Genomic DNA, 19,735 nt, shown 5'->3' with positions numbered 1-19,735 from the left:
TTATTTGACATATATTAATATTAGTACAGTAGCTTTTACTCGTGAAGCTTTGGGGGGGTGTTGCATGCTGATGTCTGCTTAGCCATTGTGCTGTGTGGATTAGAGAAGCGTGACTTCAAGGTTTAAGAACTTTGATCCGGGATGTTCTGCTGATGGACTGTATTTGTCTTCTTTTTTTCCTCTTCCTCCTCCTCCTTCTTCTTCCTCCTCCTCAAAATGCCCGGCCCGACTCACAGCTGTAATTCCTACAATTATTATTACTATTATTATTTTGTTAATATTAATATTACCACTACCATTACATTATTATATTATTATTATTATTATACCATTATATATTATAAAATTTACATTTTGTTACAGTATGCTCTCTCTCTCTCTCTCTCTCTCAATTCAATTCAGCATTTCTCTATTGATGTTAACGTTGTTCCTCCACTTCGGTTCAGACTGAAGCATCTCAGCAGCAGCTGGACTGTGATGAGACGTGCTTCATCGTTCATGCTCCCCTCAGGATGAACTGTAATAACTCTGCTGATCCTCTGACTTTCCATCTAGCGCCACCATCAGGTCGACATGTTAACGTGTCCGACACTTTGGTTTCTGACCTGCAGAGCTGCTGACGCTCCCATCAGCCTCAGCTGCACTCTGTGTTCACTGCTAACTAGCTAATGTTAGCATGCTAACACGCTACAGTAAGATGGTGAACATGGTGAACATTAACATCATTAGCATTTTCTGCTGCTGATCTGTTTGAATTCAACTGAAAGTGTTTATTTTCTGCTTTATCTCTGCACATGTTGCAACAAATCCTTTTATCGCGTAATGTTGGATTAACATAAAGTCTTCTTTGTTTTTGGTTTAAAGATCTTCCCGTTTGTAGGAGCTGATCTCACTCAGATTACGATGTTACGAGAGAAAACAAGACAACTGCAAAACATGATGAAAGGTCTGCAGCTCAACACTGTCACAGGTTCAGACCTGAAACCTGCCGATACACACACACACATGCACACACACACACACTTAAACATACAAACACACAAACAGAGCAGAGGGTTTATGGGTCAGACAGCATTCAGCCTGCAGCGAAACAGAGATGAGAGGTTTCCTGTTTCAAACCACTCTGACACACATTAATAAACCATCACACACACACACACACACACACACACACACACACACACACACACACACTTAACACACACACACACTTAACACAACAAAAACACACACACCAGCACTCAGCATGTTTTTGTGATTGGGCAGATGAGTGTGTGTTGCAGAAAATAGAAAACACATGTTCTGTAACACACTGCACTCAGAAAACAACTTTAAGCTTTGTATGTTTGTGTGTAATGTGTGTTTAATATGTGTGTGTAATGTGTGTGTGTAATGTGTGTGTGTAATGTGTGTGTGTAATGTGTGTGTGTTATGCTAATTGCCCGGCCTCGTTGGTTATTTAAACGTGAACAAATGGACTCAGATTCATTAAGACAGAGAGAGAAAATCCTCGTTAAACTTTGATGCTAACAGTGAATTTTTCAGCAGCAGGGAGCCAACAGAGCTCGTTAGACGTGCACGTGAGAGCGCACGGCTCGTGTGTGTGTGTGTGTGCACATGCATGTGTGCGTGTGTGTGTGCATGAATTATCCAGCCGTGACATGAAATATTCAATCAGACTTCAGCTCTGATCTGCATCATTGGTTCATCTGCTGGAACAGAGGAGTCACATATAGACGGTTACACATCGTACTGTCAGGAATCATCTAATAAATATCATGTTATTACTGATGCATCTGATCCTGATACTTATGATCCTGATACTTATGATCCTGATGCATCTGATCCTGATGCATCTGATCCTGATACTTATGATCCTGATACTTATGATCCTGATGCATCTGATCCTGATGCATCTGATCCTGATACTTATGATCCTGATGCATCTGATCCTGATGCATCTGATCCTGATGCATCTGATCCTGATACTTATGATCCTGATGCATCTGATCCTGATACTTATGATCCTGATACATCTGATCCTGATGCATCTGATCCTGATACTTATGATCCTGATACATCTGATCCTGATACTTATGATCCTGATGCATCTGATCCTGATGCATCTGATCCTGATACTTATGATCCTGATACATCTGATCCTGATACTTATGATCCTGATAAATCTGATCCTGAAATTTGTGATCCTGATGCATCTGATCCTGATACTTATGATCCTGATACTTAAAATAATAATAATAAAAATAATAAACTTTATTTATAGAACACTTATCAGAAAGTATCAAAGTACAAAGTGCTTCACAGAGAGAGAAATAAAATACCACAGTGATAAAATACATACATCTGATCCTGATACATCTGATCCTGATACTTGTGATCCTGATACATCTGATCCTGATACATCTGATCCTGATACTTGTGATCCTGATACATCTGATCCTGATACTTATGATCCTGATACATCTGATCCTGATACATCTGATCCTGATACTTATGATCCTGATACATCTGATCCTGATACATCTGATCCTGATACTTATGATCCTGATACATCTGATCCTGATACATGTGATCCTGATACTTATGATCCTGATAAATCTGATCCTGAAATTTGTGATCCTGATACATCTGATCCTGATACTTATGATCCTGATACATCTGATCCTGATACTCATGAATCTGATGCATCCAATCCTGATGCAAATGATCCTGATAAATGTGATCCTGATAGTTATGATCCTGATACATCTGATCCTGATACTTGTGATCCTGATACTTATGAACCTGATAGTTATGATCCTGATGCATATGATCCTGATACACGTGATCCTGATAGTTATGATCCTGATACATCTGATCCTGATACTTGTGATCCTGATGTATCTGATCCTGATACATCTGATCCTGATGCATCTGATCCTGATACTTGTGAATCTGATGCATCCAATCCTGATGCATCTGATCCTGATACTTATGAACCTGATAGTTATGATCCTGATGCATATGATCCTATTCTTATGATCCTGATGCATCTGATCCTGATACATCTGATCCTGATACTTGTGATCCTGATGCATCTGATCCTGATACTTGTGATCCTGATGTATCTGATCCTGATACATCTGATCCTGATGCATCTGATCCTGATACTTGTGAATCTGATGCATCCAATCCTGATGCATCTGATCCTGATACATGTGATCCTGATAGTTATGATCCTGATACATCTGATCCTGATACTTGTGATCCTGATACATCTGATCCTGATACATCTGATCCTGATACTTATGATCGTGATGCATCTGATCCTGATACTTATGATCCTGATACATCTGATCCTGATACATCTGATCCTGATACTTATGATCCTGATACATCTGATCCTGATACTTATGATCCTGATGTATCTGATCCTGATGCATCTGATCCTGATACATCTGATCCTGATACTTGTGATCCTGATGCATCTGATCCTGATACTTGTGATCCTGATGTATCTGATCCTGATACATCTGATCCTGATGCATCTGATCCTGATACTTGTGAATCTGATGCATCCAATCCTGATGCATCTGATCCTGATACATGTGATCCTGATAGTTATGATCCTGATACATCTGATCCTGATACTTGTGATCCTGATACATCTGATCCTGATACATCTGATCCTGATACTTATGATCGTGATGCATCTGATCCTGATACTTGTGATCCTGATACATCTGATCCTGATACTTGCGATCCTGATACTTATGAACCTGATAGTTATGATCCTGATACTTATGATCCTGATGCATCTGATCCTGATACACGTGATCCTGATAGTTATGATCCTGATACATCTGATCCTGATACTTATGATCCTGATGCATCTGATCCTGATACATCTGATCCTGATACACGTGATCCTGATAGTTATGATCCTGATACATCTGATCCTGATGTATCTGATCCTGATACATCTGATCCTGACACTTGTGATCCTGATACTTGTGATCCTGATACTTGTGACCCTGATACTTATGATCCTGATGCATCTGATCCTGATACATCTGATCCTGATACATCTGATCCTGATACTTGTGATCCTGATACTTGTGACCCTGATACTTATGATCCTGATACATCTGATCCTGATACATCTGATCCCGATACATCTGATCCTGATACATGTGATCCTGATACTTATGATCCTGATGCATCTGATCCTGATACATCTGATCCTGATACATCTGATCCTGATACTTATGATCCTGATACATCTGATCCTGATACATGTGATCCTGATACTTATGATCCTGATACATGTGATCCTGATACTTATGATCCTGATGCATCTGATCCTGATACATCTGATCCTGATACATCTGATCCTGATATTTGTGATCCTGATACATCTGATCCTGATACATCTGATCCTGACACTTGTGATCCTGATACTTGTGATCCTGATAATTGTGATCCTGATACTTGTGACCCTGATACTTGTGACCCTGATACTTATGATCCTGATGTATCTGATCCTGATACATCTGATCCTGATACATCTGATCCCGATACATCTGATCCTGATACATCTGATCCTGACACTTATGATCCTGATACTTGTGATCCTGATACTTGTGACCCTGATACTTATGATACTGATACATCTGATCCTGATGCATCTGATCCCGATACATCTGATCCTGATGCATCTGATCCCGATACATCTGATCCCGATACATCTGATCCTGATACTTATGATCCTGATACATCTGATCCTGATACATCTGGTCCTGACACTTGTGATCCTGACACTTGTGATCCTGATACTTGTGCTCCTGATACATCTGGTCCTGACACTTGTGATCCTGATACATCTGATCCTGACACTTGTGATCCTGATACATCTGGTCCTGATACTTGTGATCCTGACACTTGTGATCCTGATACATCTGGTCCTGATACTTGTGATCCTGATACATCTGATCCTGATACATCTGATCCTGATACTTATGATCCTGATACATCTGATCCTGATACATCTGGTCCTGACACTTGTGATCCTGACACTTGTGATCCTGATACTTGTGCTCCTGATACATCTGGTCCTGACACTTGTGATCCTGATACATCTGATCCTGACACTTGTGATCCTGATACATCTGGTCCTGATACATCTGATCCTGATACTTGTGATCCTGACACTTGTGATCCTGATACTTGTGATCCTGATACATCTGATCCTGATACTTGTGATCCTGACACTTGTGATCCTGATACATCTGATCCTGATACTTGTGATCCTGACACTTGTGATCCTGATACTTGTGATCCTGATACATCTGATCCTGTTACTTGTGATCCTGATACTTGTGATCCTGATACTTGTGATCCTGACACTTGTGATCCTGATACTTGTGATCCTGATACATCTGATCCTGATACTTGTGATCCTGACACTTGTGATCCTGATACATCTGATCCTGATACATCTGATCCTGATACTTGTGATCCTGATACATCTGATCCTGATACTTGTGATCCTGATACATCTGATCCTGATACTTGTGATCCTGACACTTGTGATCCTGATACATCTGATCCTGATACTTGTGATCCTGACACTTGTGATCCTGATACATCTGATCCTGATACTTGTGATCCTGACACTTGTGATCCTGATACATCTGATCCTGATACTTGTGATCCTGACACTTGTGATCCTGATACATCTGATCCTGATACTTGTGATCCTGACACTTGTGATCCTGATACATCTGATCCTGATACTTGTGATCCTGACACTTGTGATCCTGATACTTGTGATCCTGATACATCTGATCCTGATACTTGTGATCCTGACACTTGTGATCCTGATACATCTGATCCTGATACTTGTGATCCTGATACATCTGATCCTGATACTTGTGATCCTGATACATCTGATCCTGATACTTGTGATCCTGACACTTGTGATCCTGATACATCTGATCCTGATACTGTGATCCTGACACTTGTGATCCTGATACATCTGATCCTGATACTTGTGATCCTGACACTTGTGATCCTGATACATCTGATCCTGATACTTGTGATCCTGACACTTGTGATCCTGATACATCTGATCCTGATACTTGTGATCCTGACACTTGTGATCCTGATACATCTGATCCTGATACTTGTGATCCTGACACTTGTGATCCTGTTACATGTAATCATGTTTTCAATGATCGTGATCCCATTTTTTATGATCCAATTTCTAACAATCTATTCATTTATGATCCCGATACATATTTCCCTGTTCCTTATCTTTGTGTTATATGTGATCCTGTTTCTAATGATCCTGTTTCTAATGATCCTGTTTCTAATGATCCTGATTCTATTGAACCTGATACATATTGGGTTATCCTGTCACAGCTTTAACAGTCTTGATGTTTTTAACATGCACATTTCTAAATAAAATGTACATGTTAGAAATATAGTATAAATCTTTTTGATATTATTCATCAGTACCGAGCGTCTCTGTCCGTGGTGCTGAACTACAGCACTTTGATGTTTGTCGCACAAATGAGAGTGAACGTGCAAATCTTGAGATTCATTTCAGTAGTTTTGCAGTCAAACAGACATTTTCACAGAAACAGATCAGGAATCTTTTATTGGATTTTAAAAAGGAACTGTGACAGCAACAATAGGCCGATATCAGAACTGGAACTTTAGTGTAATTTTTCATTATCCAAAACCACAACTTCCTGGTTTTCTCCCTACTTGTGTTCTCATCATCATATTAATATTGTTGTCACTTTAAAGACCAGAATACAAATATAAAGACACGTAACATCTGTGATTCTGTGAAGTTTCCTGCAGATTTCACTCTCTGTGCAGGTTTTCAGCCGCATGCCACCGTGATCGCCATCACACTCCGACTCCGGCCAAACAGAGTCCATCACATCACACTAATAGACTGCCAACTGGACAACACACACACACACACACACACACACACACACACACACACACACACACACACACAGGGTGGTGACCTGCTATTACTGAGCTTTTCTGCTTCACTGCAGCCTGGTAATGATGGTCAGCTGTGTGTGTGTGTGTGTGTGTGTGTGTGTGTGTGTGTGTGTGTGTGTGTGTGTGTGTGTGTGTGTGTTTGTTTATATGGTATAGATGGACAATGCACCTGACTACTTACCTGGGCTCCGCGGACCTAAGGGTAATAGGCGGACTATGCCATAGTCCCCATAATTCCGAAAGTGTAAATGCATTCGTTAGTGTCTAAATAACATATTTTCTCTTTTTCTTTGAAAGTCCTTATTTACCACTTGACCTGATTTTGAGTGTATTCCAGTGTATAGAACAGCGCACCCTACAGATGGTGGCTATATTGCACTTTCATACACATTTTCGATACACACGAGCGAATTTGGCGGGCTTCCTTGTGATTGGCTGGCATGCATGTGGGCGGTACCCATAGGCAGTCAACTCCAAGGTCCACGCAGACGTCCGCGCTTTAAAAATTAAAGGTGAAAGCAGCAGCAGCAAGGCCCAATGGATGTACCAGAGGATTAAACACATGCAGGTAAGCAGTATATAGCTGCTTTGTAAATATAGTGTTTAGTTTTTGCAAGTAACGGTAACTTATAAGTAATGTGTTTTTGATGTTAAATGCAATTTCATGCCTATTTAGACGAAAATAAAGTCCGATATGAGAGCTAGTTGCAGTAGCTTCAGTTTAGCCTGCACAGTGTGAGGCAGCTAATTAGCAACTCATGTTTGCTTTTCAGAAAAGAGAAGCAAGGTGAGACATGTAGGTATACTTTTTTATATTTAAGGGCAGTGTCAAGCAGAACAGTTGTTAGTTTTCTTTGCACATGGTAGCTGAGCTACGTTTGGGCCCTGCTCTTTAAGCGTTAGGCTACATAGGGAATGCTAATGCCTTCACTCTTTGCTAGTGGACAGGTGGAGAAGAGGACAGAAGCAACTAATTAAAAACCAACTATTTTGCATTGAAAAGGGAAAAAAAACAAGCAAGGGAATATTTGATATATCACAGTTGGTTTGTTTGCTTGTGGTAAGCTAGCTAGGCCAAGCCAACCTGTGGCTATGCGCTCGTTAAGCCTCACGTTAATCGTGCATGTCTGTACTGCGTTCCTGCAGAGATTACAGATGGGGGACAGGAGGACCTATAAAGTTAGCTAGTAGCTCAGGTTTGCCTTTTGGAAAAAACGAAGGAAGATGATGTATTATACTGTAACGGTGCTGTTGGGATAACACATTTGGTTTCCCTGGCCTGTACTAAGTTAACTACTGGTGGTTTATCTAAATTAACTCCCATGGAGTTATGTCTGTATTTTGCACGTTTCACTCCCCATGGCTCTTACATGGCTGTGTCCACCTCTGGACTAATCTTTTTTTGTTGTTTTTGTAGATGAAATCGATTTTTGTAGTGACATCAATTTTATGTGCCTCCTGGATATTCAGTTTTGCGTGGGATGCTGTCAGTGACACAGGAAGGTTGGGAGAGATAGCGTCGTTATGAGTGAGTAACTTTCATGCATTCATAAACGTGACACAGAGGGTGTAGGTCTGCTAGCGTCCATAAAAATGAAAGACGACATTAAATGGTATTCAGATAACCAGCCGATCAATGATGATCAATGTACAAAACGTGAGGGGAAAAAAACAACGGGTACTTGGCGTAGTGTCTAGAGTGTATTAGTCAATGTTATTTCAGTAAACAGCATTTACTGTTAATGTGATCTTTAAGTTTCATTTAGTTAATGTTAGTTAGCAGTGGAGAGGAGCAGGTCTGAATTGTGAGCACGGTTTCTATAGCAACCAGCACGCCAGAGTCCGCTAACTGAGCCCTCTGTGAATGTCATGGTTTAGACTATTTTCCAAAGATCAGGCTATGATTGTTGGTTGAATCGGTTGGTTGATTTTTAAAAAAATTTTTAGACTGAACAAGTTGAGGTGGGTCTCACTGCCGTGTTGTTTTACATCGTTATATCTGGCTTAGCTCTTTGACTAGTTAGTTACTTGTTGTTAGTTTATAAATTTATTATTTATAATAATAAAACAGGGAAAAACTAATCGGATGTCAGAAACACCACAGTAATAACATCCCAAGCCCTGGTTCTTGTTAATGTAATAATTTCAATTTGTAAAATCAAAATCAAAATTTAAAGGGCCTTGAAACCAGAAACACAATGTGACTCCCATTACTGTCACATCATACAATATATAATCAATTAATGCTACTAACATGCTTATATTGTTATTAGTGGTAAATTATCATTGAAGTAGGCTAAAGTGGTAGATGAAGTGAGTGTGAGAAGGAAGAGGAGATGCAGAGACTGAGAATGATGTTACAGAGAATCAGACAGATTAAGTATGCATCTAAAAATGTCTCCTGAATAAAACCCACGGCTGCTAGCGGACCTCAGTTAAAATCTTTTCCTGGCTATGGACCTGTCTGTGTGTTTCTCTTGGACGGTAAGCATGGGTCATGAAGCCTACAAGAGTTTCGTGTGGAGTTGGTTTAAGTTACTTGGAGAGTTGTTGTGGTTAATTTGGTAAATTGTCAGAAAACATGTAACGTTAAAGCAGAGGGAGGCAGGATGCCGTTCATCTGAATGTGGTCCAGCACAGCTCAACATGACTGCAAATGTTATCCCCTTCCTGTTAATATCTACATCATATGCAGACTCCCACCAGCGTATCTCTCTGGTATATAGGTGTTGCTACACTTTTGGGGAGTGAAACGTGCAAAATACAGACATATTCCTTTCAATGTGTTCTTGAAATGTAAACCTGTTTGCCTACCGTTTTGCAAACTTTTATTAGGAGGAGAGGGAGGGCCATATTGCTCCTTTTGCATATGTAATGAGTTAATTGTTGTTGATAAAACATTAATTTGTAAAGCAGTGTTAAATAAAATGTCAGTGGTGCAATATCTGACAACCAGATGTTGCACGTATGTTACAGGTTTTCACAGCTATAGACTTTTGTTTTCATGCTTGTCCTAAAAATTAACATAATAATCCTGACAATCATCTTTGGTAATTCTGGCTTTTGACACCTGCTAGTGAAACATGCAAAGGCGAAGACGCATTAATCCAAAGGAAGATGCAAAATTTTATGTTACTACTGAAAGGGACAAAGTGGGACTTGACATCAAGTACATCAATTCCTTCAAAGGTAAGTCAAATCTTCTGATTGTTAAATCATAATTCAACTTTAAAATATGTCTTTTGTCACTTATTTGTTATTTGTGTATGAACTAGGTCGTGGCATCTTCACCTCTGTTCAATTTGAAAAAGGAGACTTTCTGTTGGAATATAGAGGCGAACTAATAAGCAAGCAAGAATGTGAGAGGAGACAAAGACTTTACCATGACCACCTTAAGGTGTTCATGTTCGAGTTCCATTTTAATGGAAAACTGTGGTGGTGCGTATTATATGTCAATACATAGTCTAATCATAATTAAATGACATGTTGCTTTTGGTTTGCTGAACATATTCTAATTTACACTACCTAAGTATATAAATTGACTGGTTTGAAATTAAGTGTTACTTGTGTTTTTGTAGTGTTGATGCAGCAAAAGAGGATGGGTCACTTGGAAGACTTGTAAATGACGACCACATAAACCCTAATGCCAAGATGAAGTACTTCACTGTGCAAGGGAAGCCCCATCTGTGTTTGTTTGCAGTACGAGACATAAGTCCAGGAGAGGAGATAACATATAATTATGGTGACTCAGACTGGCCGTGGAGATGCAAGGTGGTCAAAATTTTACGTTGTGAGACTGATGGACCACCCACATCAGAGCCTTATACGAGCACTCAAAAGGTGTCTGCAGGTGCATCAAGTGGCCTGCTCACAAGCTTTGATAAGGTAAGTGATATGTGTTGTTTGATTTTGTATAAAAGGTTTGAAGCTACCTGTGGACAGTTGGTGTTGGCAAATTGAACTTTTCCTTCTTAAATTTAATCTTCAGTCGATTGACAATTCGCTAGTAGTTTGTTCCTAGTAAAACTTCAGTCAGGTCCATAGTTCCAATTTTCTTTTCTATATGCCTACATGAGGGTCAAGAAGTGATTTCATCTTAGTTAAACTATATGTTTACATCTAATCTGTTTCTCTAATTTCCTAGTTTTCCACTGGTACATTTTTTCTGTTATAATAACCATGAAAGGGTTTGATGATTTTAAGGTGAAGAAAATGTACAGTGTTCTGATTTTGATGAACACAACTAAACTGCCACATACACATAACAGAGATACAGTGTGTATAGCGGTTTGTATATTTACATCTGGTGGATGGAGACCCTGTTAATTATCCTGTGCTATTATAAGCCATTGACTGGTTCAACCTTTGGTAATGAGGCTAGCCACAAATTACCTTTCTACAATCCACAATTTGGTATGGTATGTCTTCATAAAAATATAGAATTTCTGATAGATGGGGACCCAGTCTCTTGTAGTAATATGGAATGCAAGACAAAATCTTATTTAAAATGAATCATAGCAAATCTAAGAACTACAAAGGCATGAAGTCTCAGACAAAAAAGCTTACAGTCACCACTTCCAGGTGGAGTGCCATCATTCTAGCAAGTGAGTTGACTGTAGATAAACGATGAATTAATCAAATGCTGAATTCATCAGTCAACATAACTTAGAAGATTTTACTGTTCATGGTCTACAGACTGTAGTCATTAGGCCTGTCAAGTGACTAAAGAACAGTTTCAGAGTGGAAAGTTTTCAAACAAAACACAACCATGATACCTTTAGCATAATGTTACATGGGAAACATCCTGTCTTTAAGATATTTATGATACTATCTTTTTGTTTTTCCTTTTTTGCAGGATCTCGATGAGGTAATTCCTCTGCAAGATTCAGGGGGCCACAAATCCCCATCAACAACCGAAGATATTGAAGAGGTATATCTTCATAAAAGACAGAATTTCAGGAATATTTTGCATTGATTATCTATATCTTAGAGAATTATCCAGTGAGATTTAAAGCAAAGTTATCCTCTCATGCTTTTTGTCAACAGTAGGATGGTTTCTTCTATTCAAACCTCAAATGTCCTCTGTAGTGGTGCATTCCCAGTACCTGTCCATTCATTGTGCCTTTCCTCTGTGCCTTATCTGCTACAGATGACGGCTGAGAGCAACCGGATTCAGACGGCTGCGAGCGACCTGAATCAGTCAAGTCCAGTGCTTGGTCCACCCAACAGGGTTGGAAAGGTAAATTAGATCCAATGTGCTGCTTAATGATGTTACTTGTTGCAAAACGTTAAATCTACCAACATGTTTCATTGGTACTGTGTGTGTGTCTGCAGTCACCTGAGTGTGATATGGTTTATATGGACAATGGTATGTAAGGACATTCTCATAACATGCTTTTCAAAGTGTACGTCAGTATAATATCTGAGTGTATGTGTGTAAAAGAAGTGATCCACCCAAATATGACTTGGGAGGGCCCTATAGTTTATAGGGTCCTGTCTCCAGGTGGGGTTAGGCTAACCCAACCATGATACCTTTAACATAATGTTACATGGGGAACATCCTGTCTTTAAGATATTTATGATACTATCTTTTGTTTTTCCTTTTTTGCAGGATCTCGATGAGGTAATTCCTCTGCAAGATTCAGGGGCCACAAATCCCCCATCAACAACCGAAGATATTGAAGAGGTATATCTTCATAAAAGACAGAATTTCAGGAATATTTTGCATTGATTATCTATATCTTAGAGAATTATCCAGTGAGATTTAAAGCAAAGTTATCCTCTCATGCTTTTTGTCAACAGTAGGATGGTTTCTTCTATTCAAACCTCAAATGTCCTCTGTAGTGGTGCATTCCCAGTACCTGTCCATTCATTGTGCCTTTCCTCTGTGCCTTATCTGCTACAGATGACGGCTGAGAGCAACCGGATTCAGACGGCTGCGGCGACCTGAATCAGTCAAGTCCAGTGCTTGGTCCACCCAACAGGGTTGGAAAGGTAAATTAGATCCAATGTGCTGCTTAATGATGTTACTTGTTGCAAAACGTTAAATCTACCAACATGTTTCATTGGTACTGTGTGTGTGTCTGCAGTCACCTGAGTGTGATATGGTTTATATGGACAATGGTATGTAAGGACATTCTCATAACATGCTTTTCAAAGTGTACGTCAGTATAATATCTGAGTGTATGTGTGTAAAAGAAGTGATCCACCCAAATATGACTTGGGAGGGCCCTATAGTTTATAGGGTCCTGTCTCCAGGTGGGGTTAGGCTAACCCAACCATGATACCTTTAACAGAATGTTACATGGGGAACATCCTGTCTTTAAGATATTTATGATACTATCTTTTGTTTTTCCTTTTTGCAGGATCTCGATGAGGTAATTCCTCTGCAAGATTCAGGGGCCACAAATCCCCCATCAACAACCGAAGATATTGAAGAGGTATATCTTCATAAAAGACAGAATTTCAGGAATATTTTGCATTGATTATCTATATCTCAGAGAATTATCCAGTGAGATTCAAAGCAAAGTTATCCTCTCATGCTTTTTGTCAACAGTAGGATGGTTTCTTCTATTCAAACCTCAAATGTCCTCTGTAGTGGTGCATTCCCAGTACCTGTCCATTCATTGTGCCTTTCCTCTGTGCCTTATCTGCTACAGATGACGGCTGAGAGCAACCGGATTCAGACGGCTGCGAGCGACCTGAATCAGTCAAGTCCAGTGCTTGGTCCACCCAACAGGGTTGGAAAGGTAAATTAGATCCAATGTGCTGCTTAATGATGTTACTTGTTGCAAAACGTTAAATCTACCAACATGTTTCATTGGTACTGTGTGTGTGTCTGCAGTCACCTGAGTGTGATATGGTTTATATGGACAATGGTATGTAAGGACATTCTCATAACACGCTTTTGAGTTTAATTTAGAATAATATCTGAGTGTATATGTGTGTCAAGCAGTGAACAATAAAAACATGATCTCCAGGTAAAGTAGTGAGCGACATCACTTTAGTTTTTAAGAATAGTTTTATTTATTTCTGTAGCTTAATTTTACATGTTTGAGTTGTTTAATTACATTTTACAGGTTAAAAACCAGAATTTATTGTGCCAGTAAAATATTGTGTATTTACTGGCTAGCTGGTTCTGGCTTTGTTTCTCTGGCTACAAGAAGTGTAGGTATAGGAGTTGAACAGTGAAGGCATTCTACTTTGTTTGGTCTGGCACTGACATTGATGTATGGGATAGCCATGTTTTAAATACTCAGAACAATGACAACTCAAGTGGTTCAGGCTTTTATCGTCTTTGTTTTACACGTGTAGGTCTAAAAATATAGATGTTTTAGTCTTTTTTGGATTTTTTTTAGACAAACGATAAATTAAAACAATGAATCAGGCTTGAAAAAATCTTCAATTTTTTTCACCCAGCCCCACCCCTGTAATCTAAACCACTTATTTGGAAATGAAAATTCCATAAAATAAGTTTTATTTGCACACTATTGGATTGCATTGTTGAACTTTTTCCAGGTTTTATGTTGACCTGCTGCACGTAGCTTAGATATGCATGTGCATTGTCGCTGTTTAAAATGATATGCCATTAATTATTGCAGCACTTTGCAAAGTACTATAGGTGTGCATGCTTAAGTACAGCATAGTATCTTCAATCCTGACTCAACATCTAAAAGAAAGCCAACAAATAGACACTGAACACTGCGGTAATTTTTAACCTGTCTGCTCTTGTTTTCTATTGTAGATGACCACTGAGAATAACCAGAATCGGTTTCCCAGTCCAAGTCAAATGGATCCAGTTGTCAACAGTGGAAAGGTACATTGAATGTCACGTTGATATTGAATTTAAATGGATTTGTATTTAGGACTCACTCAGTGAGCAGCAAGATATTTCACATTTACATGTTGATATCTTGGTAACGCTTTAGATTACAATCTGCAACATGCAGCGTAATGTACGGTTACGGTGTCATCTTTTGTACTAACGGTGTACCAGTACAGTATGTACCAATACATATATGTAGGTACTGGGGAACAAGATATGAAGTTATGAAATAAGGGAGTAACGATTTGGGATCTTACAAAGAACTTATACTGAAGTTATTTTGTAACTACTGGGTACCTATTCTGTTATTACAGGGTTTGTATATGCAGTGATAGTTCTCCCTTGTTACATTTAGTTACAGAGTAACTACAGCGTAATAAAGCTAACCCGCTCACAGGTACGATGAGTGGCAGGGCTGGGACTTAAACCAGGGTCTCCCACATAAAAGAGCTGAGCTCTATCCTTGAACCATCAAATCAGGTAGAGATTTTGAACATGTACATAACCCAGACTATATGGCCATAATAACCACCAAATCTGCACACCAAACAACAATGGTGACTGGCAGATAAAACATTTTACTGGGTGATAATTAGCGGGTTTTTTTAAGTTTGTCTGTTTGTTGGTAATAAAGTCATTTTGAAATAAAATCACATCAGATTTATTAAGTGATGCAGAAGTCAGCACTCAATCTACCCTGAAACGTCCAACCAGATTTTTGCTTAGTTTTATGGTCATACTGTACCCTGTAATTAAGTTATTATTTAACTTCTGGGTACCTACTCTATTACTATTACTATAGGGTACAGTATGATCATAAAACTGAGCAAAAATCTGGACTGGAGTGACTGCGTCACTTAATAAATTTGATGTGATTTTATTTCAAAATTACCTTAATATCAAATTCTACATTTTTGAATTCATTAACAAGCACTGCAAAAAAAAATGCACCATTGTCCTTTTGGTGCACAGGTCTACTGATCCAGGAATTAGTTTGGTGGTTATTGTGGCCATATAGTTTCTGTTATATACATGTTCAAAATCTATGTCTGAATTAAAGGCTCAAGGATAGAGCTCAGCTGTTTTATGCGGAGACCTAGGTTCAAGTCCAGCCCTGCCACTCATCATCCTGTGAGCAGGTTAGCTTTATTACCCTGTAGTTACCCTGTAACTTAATCTAACAAGGGTAGAACTACCATGCATGTACTGTAAATTGCCTTCCTCCCAAACATTGCTCAGTGGGTCATACAAACCCTGTAATAACAGAATAGGTACCCAGTAGTCAAGAACATCTACAGTGTAAGTTCTTTGTGAGATCTCAAATTGTTACCCCCTTATTCCATAACTGGGAAACACATCTTGTTTCCCAGTACCTACATATATGTATTGGTACATACTGTACTGGTACACAAATGATTGTTAGTACAAAAGATGACACCATAACTCTGGTGTAATTAAGCAGTACATTGCAGGCTGTAATCTAAAGCATTACCGATATCTTTTGTCTGGACCAAATAAATGTTACAATAAAATTTTGTCAACAGTGTAAAAAACATCGCCTGGTGTGCGCAACAGTATCCTCCTTGGACAAGTGTGTTCAATGTGTGGGACCTGTATCCTCCTTCAAGTGGCTTGGCTATGAATGCAGAGGTGAGATATATTTAGTGAATTGGTACAGAGTGTGTTAAATGACAGTAGGTAGATATATATGCTGTATGATTACACTCTATAAAAAACACCTATGAAAAATTATCCTTGGTACACAGCATAGGCTATTATACCAGCTACAGTGGTGTGAAAGTGTTTGCCCCCTTCCTGATTTCTTATTTTTTTGCATGTTTGTCACTTAAATGTTTCAGATCATCAAACAAATTTAAATATTAGTCAAAGATAACACAAGTAAACACAAAATGCAGATTTTAAATGAAGGTTGTTATTATTAAGGGAAAAAATCCAAACCTACATGGCCCTGTGTGAAAAAGTGATTGCCCCCTAAACCTAATAACTGGTTGGGCCACCCTTAGCAGCAACAACTGCAATCAAGCGTTTGCGATAACTTGCAATGAGTCTTTTACAGCGCTGTGGAGGAATTTTGGCCCACTCATCTTTGCAGAATTGTTGTAATTCAGCCACATTGGAGAGTTTTCGAGCATGAACTGCCTTTTTAACGTTATGCCACACAGCATCTCAATAGGATTCAGGTCAGGACATTGACTAGGCCACTCCAAAGTCTTCATTTTGTTCTTCTTCAGCTATTCAGAGGTGGACTAGCTGGTGTGTTTTGGATCATTGTCCTGCTGCAGAACCCAAGTTCGCTTCAGCTTGAGGTCACGAACAGATGGCCGGACATTCCCCTTCAGGAGTTTTTGGTAGACTGCAGAATTCATGGTTCCATTAATCACAGCAAGTCTTCCAGGTCCTGAAGCAGCAAAACAGCCCCAGACCATCACACTACCACCACCATATTTTACTGTTGGTATGATGTTCTTTTTCTGAAATGCGATGTTACTTTTATGCCAGATGTAACGGGACACACACCTTCCAGAAGGTTCAATGTTTGTCTCGTCAGTCCACAGAGTATTTTCTCAAGAGTCTTGGGGATAATCAGGAATTTTTCTGGCATGTTCTTTTTGCTCAGCAGTGGTTTTCGTCTTGGAGCTCTGCCATGCAGGCCATTTTTGCCCAGTCTTTCTTATGGTGGAGTCATGAACACTGACCTTAACTGAGGCAAGTGAGGCCTGCAGTTGTTTGGATGTTGTTGTGGGGTCATTTGTGACTTCTTGGATGAGTCGTCGCTGCGCTCTTGGGGTAATTTTGGTCGGCCGGCCACTCCTGGGAAGGTTCGCCACTGTTCCATGTTTTCGCCATTTGTGGATAATGGCTCTTACTGTGGTTCGCTGGAGTCCCAAAGCTTTAGAAATGGCTTTATAACCTTTTTCCAGACTGACGGATCTCACTTACTTTCTTTCTTATTTGTTCCTGAATTTCTTTGAATCTCGGCATGATGTCTAGCTTTTGAAGATCTTTTGGTCTACTTCACCTTATCAGGCAGGTCCTATTTAAGTGATTTCTTGATTGAGAACAGGTGTGGCAGTAATCAGGCCTGGGTGTGGCTAGAGAAATTGAACTCAGGTGTGATAAACCACAGTTAAGTTATGTTTTAACAGGTGGGGCAATTACTTTTTCAAACAGGGCCATGTAGGTTTGGATTTTGTTTTCCCTTAATAATAACAACCTTTATTTAAAAACTGCATTTTGTGTTTACTTGTGTTATCTTTGACTAACATTTAAATTTGTTTGATGATCCGAAACGTTTAAGTGTGACAAACATGCAAAAAAATAAGAAATCAGGAAGGGGCAAACACTTTTTCACACCACTGTATTTTGTTGAGTTTTCCGATGAGTAAAATAGTTTCATGATGAAATTGAACACTGCTACCTCGCTTTGTCAGCGGGAGATGGATTGCACAGTGTGGCATATTGTTCAGATTACTTAAAGATGTTACATTTTGCCTCATTGGCAGTGACAAGATCTGTGAGGGTGTCATGCATGAGGTTTTCCTGAGTCCAGCTTTCTATTCCACTTGGATTTGCAAACATGCACATCAATTAAGTATCTCTTAAACAGTGTGTTGCTTTTTTATGTATTCCAGATCACTGCAGTGCTATTACAGGAGAACAATTTAAATAGACCCACAGTGTTAAAATAAATATACTCAAAATATGTTACAGTTTGTTCGGGGGTCTGGCATAAATCCTGCCTCAGACGTATTACAAATTTCCAAGATCCTTCACAGGTGAGTATCCACTTAAGGTTTGTTGAACTCTTAAACTGTCCCACACCACATAAAATAATTTGCTTTCTCATCATTTCAGGAGGAACAGTTTTCTAAATGTTCCAGGGATGAACTGCTGTCAGATAAGGATGATGTACCAGATTCAGAACTGGATCAAATATCAGATGACGACGAGAACATGTCCGACAAGGACTACATACCAGACTCGGAGTCACAAAATGATGATGCTGATGATGATGATACAGATGCAAGCATCCCCTTTATGCCTAGTCAGTCGAAAGCTAAACAGGTTCAAGTAAATCCAGTACTACCTGATGTTGGAACATCTTATGGGTCAGACACAAGCATCCCAGTTGTGCCCAGCACATCAAAATGTTAGCCACCTCTTGAAGATCCTAATGCTGCTGAAACATCTGTTTCAGTAAATTCTATCAAAGACTCAAAGGAAAAGCCAGAGGATGAAGCTAAGCTTCATGAACAAAAATCAACACATCTGACTATGAGTAAAGAAAATTACTGTTATGTTTGTGGTAAGCCACAAAGCAAAATTTCCCGCCACTTGAAAACACACAAGACACATGCTGAAATTGTACATGCATTTTCTCTCCTGAGCATTCAAAAGAGCGTAAGATATTATTAGAAAAAATGAGGAATAAGGAAATTTTAAACATAACACAACAGTTTTACAGGGTGGAACAGGACCGTTGAAAGCGAAGAGGAAACCAAAGGGTAAAGCACTGGCAGGAAAGTTTATTCACTGTATGCACTGTCAAGGGATGTACATTCGTAAGGAGCTTTGGAGACATGTCCGCAGATGCCCCTGTAAGCCAGAAAACGAAGATTTGGATAAAGAACCTGGGAGAACCAAAGTACTGGGCATGGCTGTAGCTCACGAAACTGCATTCTGTCAGCAGATCTCAAGTGGAGTGTGGAAGCTCCTTAGTGTCATGAAACAAGATGAGGTTGCCTCAGCTGTGCGAAATGATTTCTCTATTATTCAGTTTGCCCAATCACTCTATAACAAACACGGACAAGACCCTACAAAGTATGAATATATGCGACAGAAGCTCCGTGAAGTGGGACGTTT

At 39.4% G+C, this 19,735-nt stretch overlaps 1 protein-coding gene across 1 annotated transcript; it reads left to right on the top strand.

Moving 5' to 3' along the window:
* Positions 1 to 10,677: 10,677 nt before the first annotated feature.
* Positions 10,678 to 19,027, top strand: LOC122867972. Its single transcript, XM_044179467.1, has 11 exons — positions 10,678 to 10,911; positions 11,882 to 11,956; positions 12,176 to 12,265; positions 12,638 to 12,712; positions 12,946 to 13,020; positions 13,392 to 13,466; positions 13,686 to 13,775; positions 14,771 to 14,842; positions 16,396 to 16,501; positions 18,584 to 18,648; positions 18,728 to 19,027. Exons 1-11 carry the CDS (start codon positions 10,678 to 10,680, stop codon positions 19,025 to 19,027), a joined length of 1,257 nt encoding a protein of 418 aa, XP_044035402.1.
* The last annotated feature ends 708 nt before the right edge of the window (positions 19,028 to 19,735 follow it).

This window comes from Siniperca chuatsi, linkage group LG20 (assembly GCF_020085105.1).
Source record: "Siniperca chuatsi isolate FFG_IHB_CAS linkage group LG20, ASM2008510v1, whole genome shotgun sequence".
Classification (NCBI taxonomy): domain Eukaryota; kingdom Metazoa; phylum Chordata; class Actinopteri; order Centrarchiformes; family Sinipercidae; genus Siniperca; species Siniperca chuatsi.
This window is presented reverse-complemented; position numbering and strand designations above follow the sequence as displayed.

What these genes read in the sequence shown, in the direction of transcription:
- LOC122867972 (XM_044179467.1), top strand. Translation starts at nt 10,678, where the DNA reads ATGAAGTACTTCACTGTGCAAGGGAAGCCCCATCTGTGTTTGTTTGCA. An exon ending in TGCTCACAAGCTTTGATAAG is followed by an intron (nt 10,912 to 11,881) that starts GTAAGTGATATG and finishes CCTTTTTTGCAG; the next exon opens with GATCTCGATGAGGTAATTCC. An exon ending in CAACCGAAGATATTGAAGAG is followed by an intron (nt 13,467 to 13,685) that starts GTATATCTTCAT and finishes TATCTGCTACAG; the next exon opens with ATGACGGCTGAGAGCAACCG.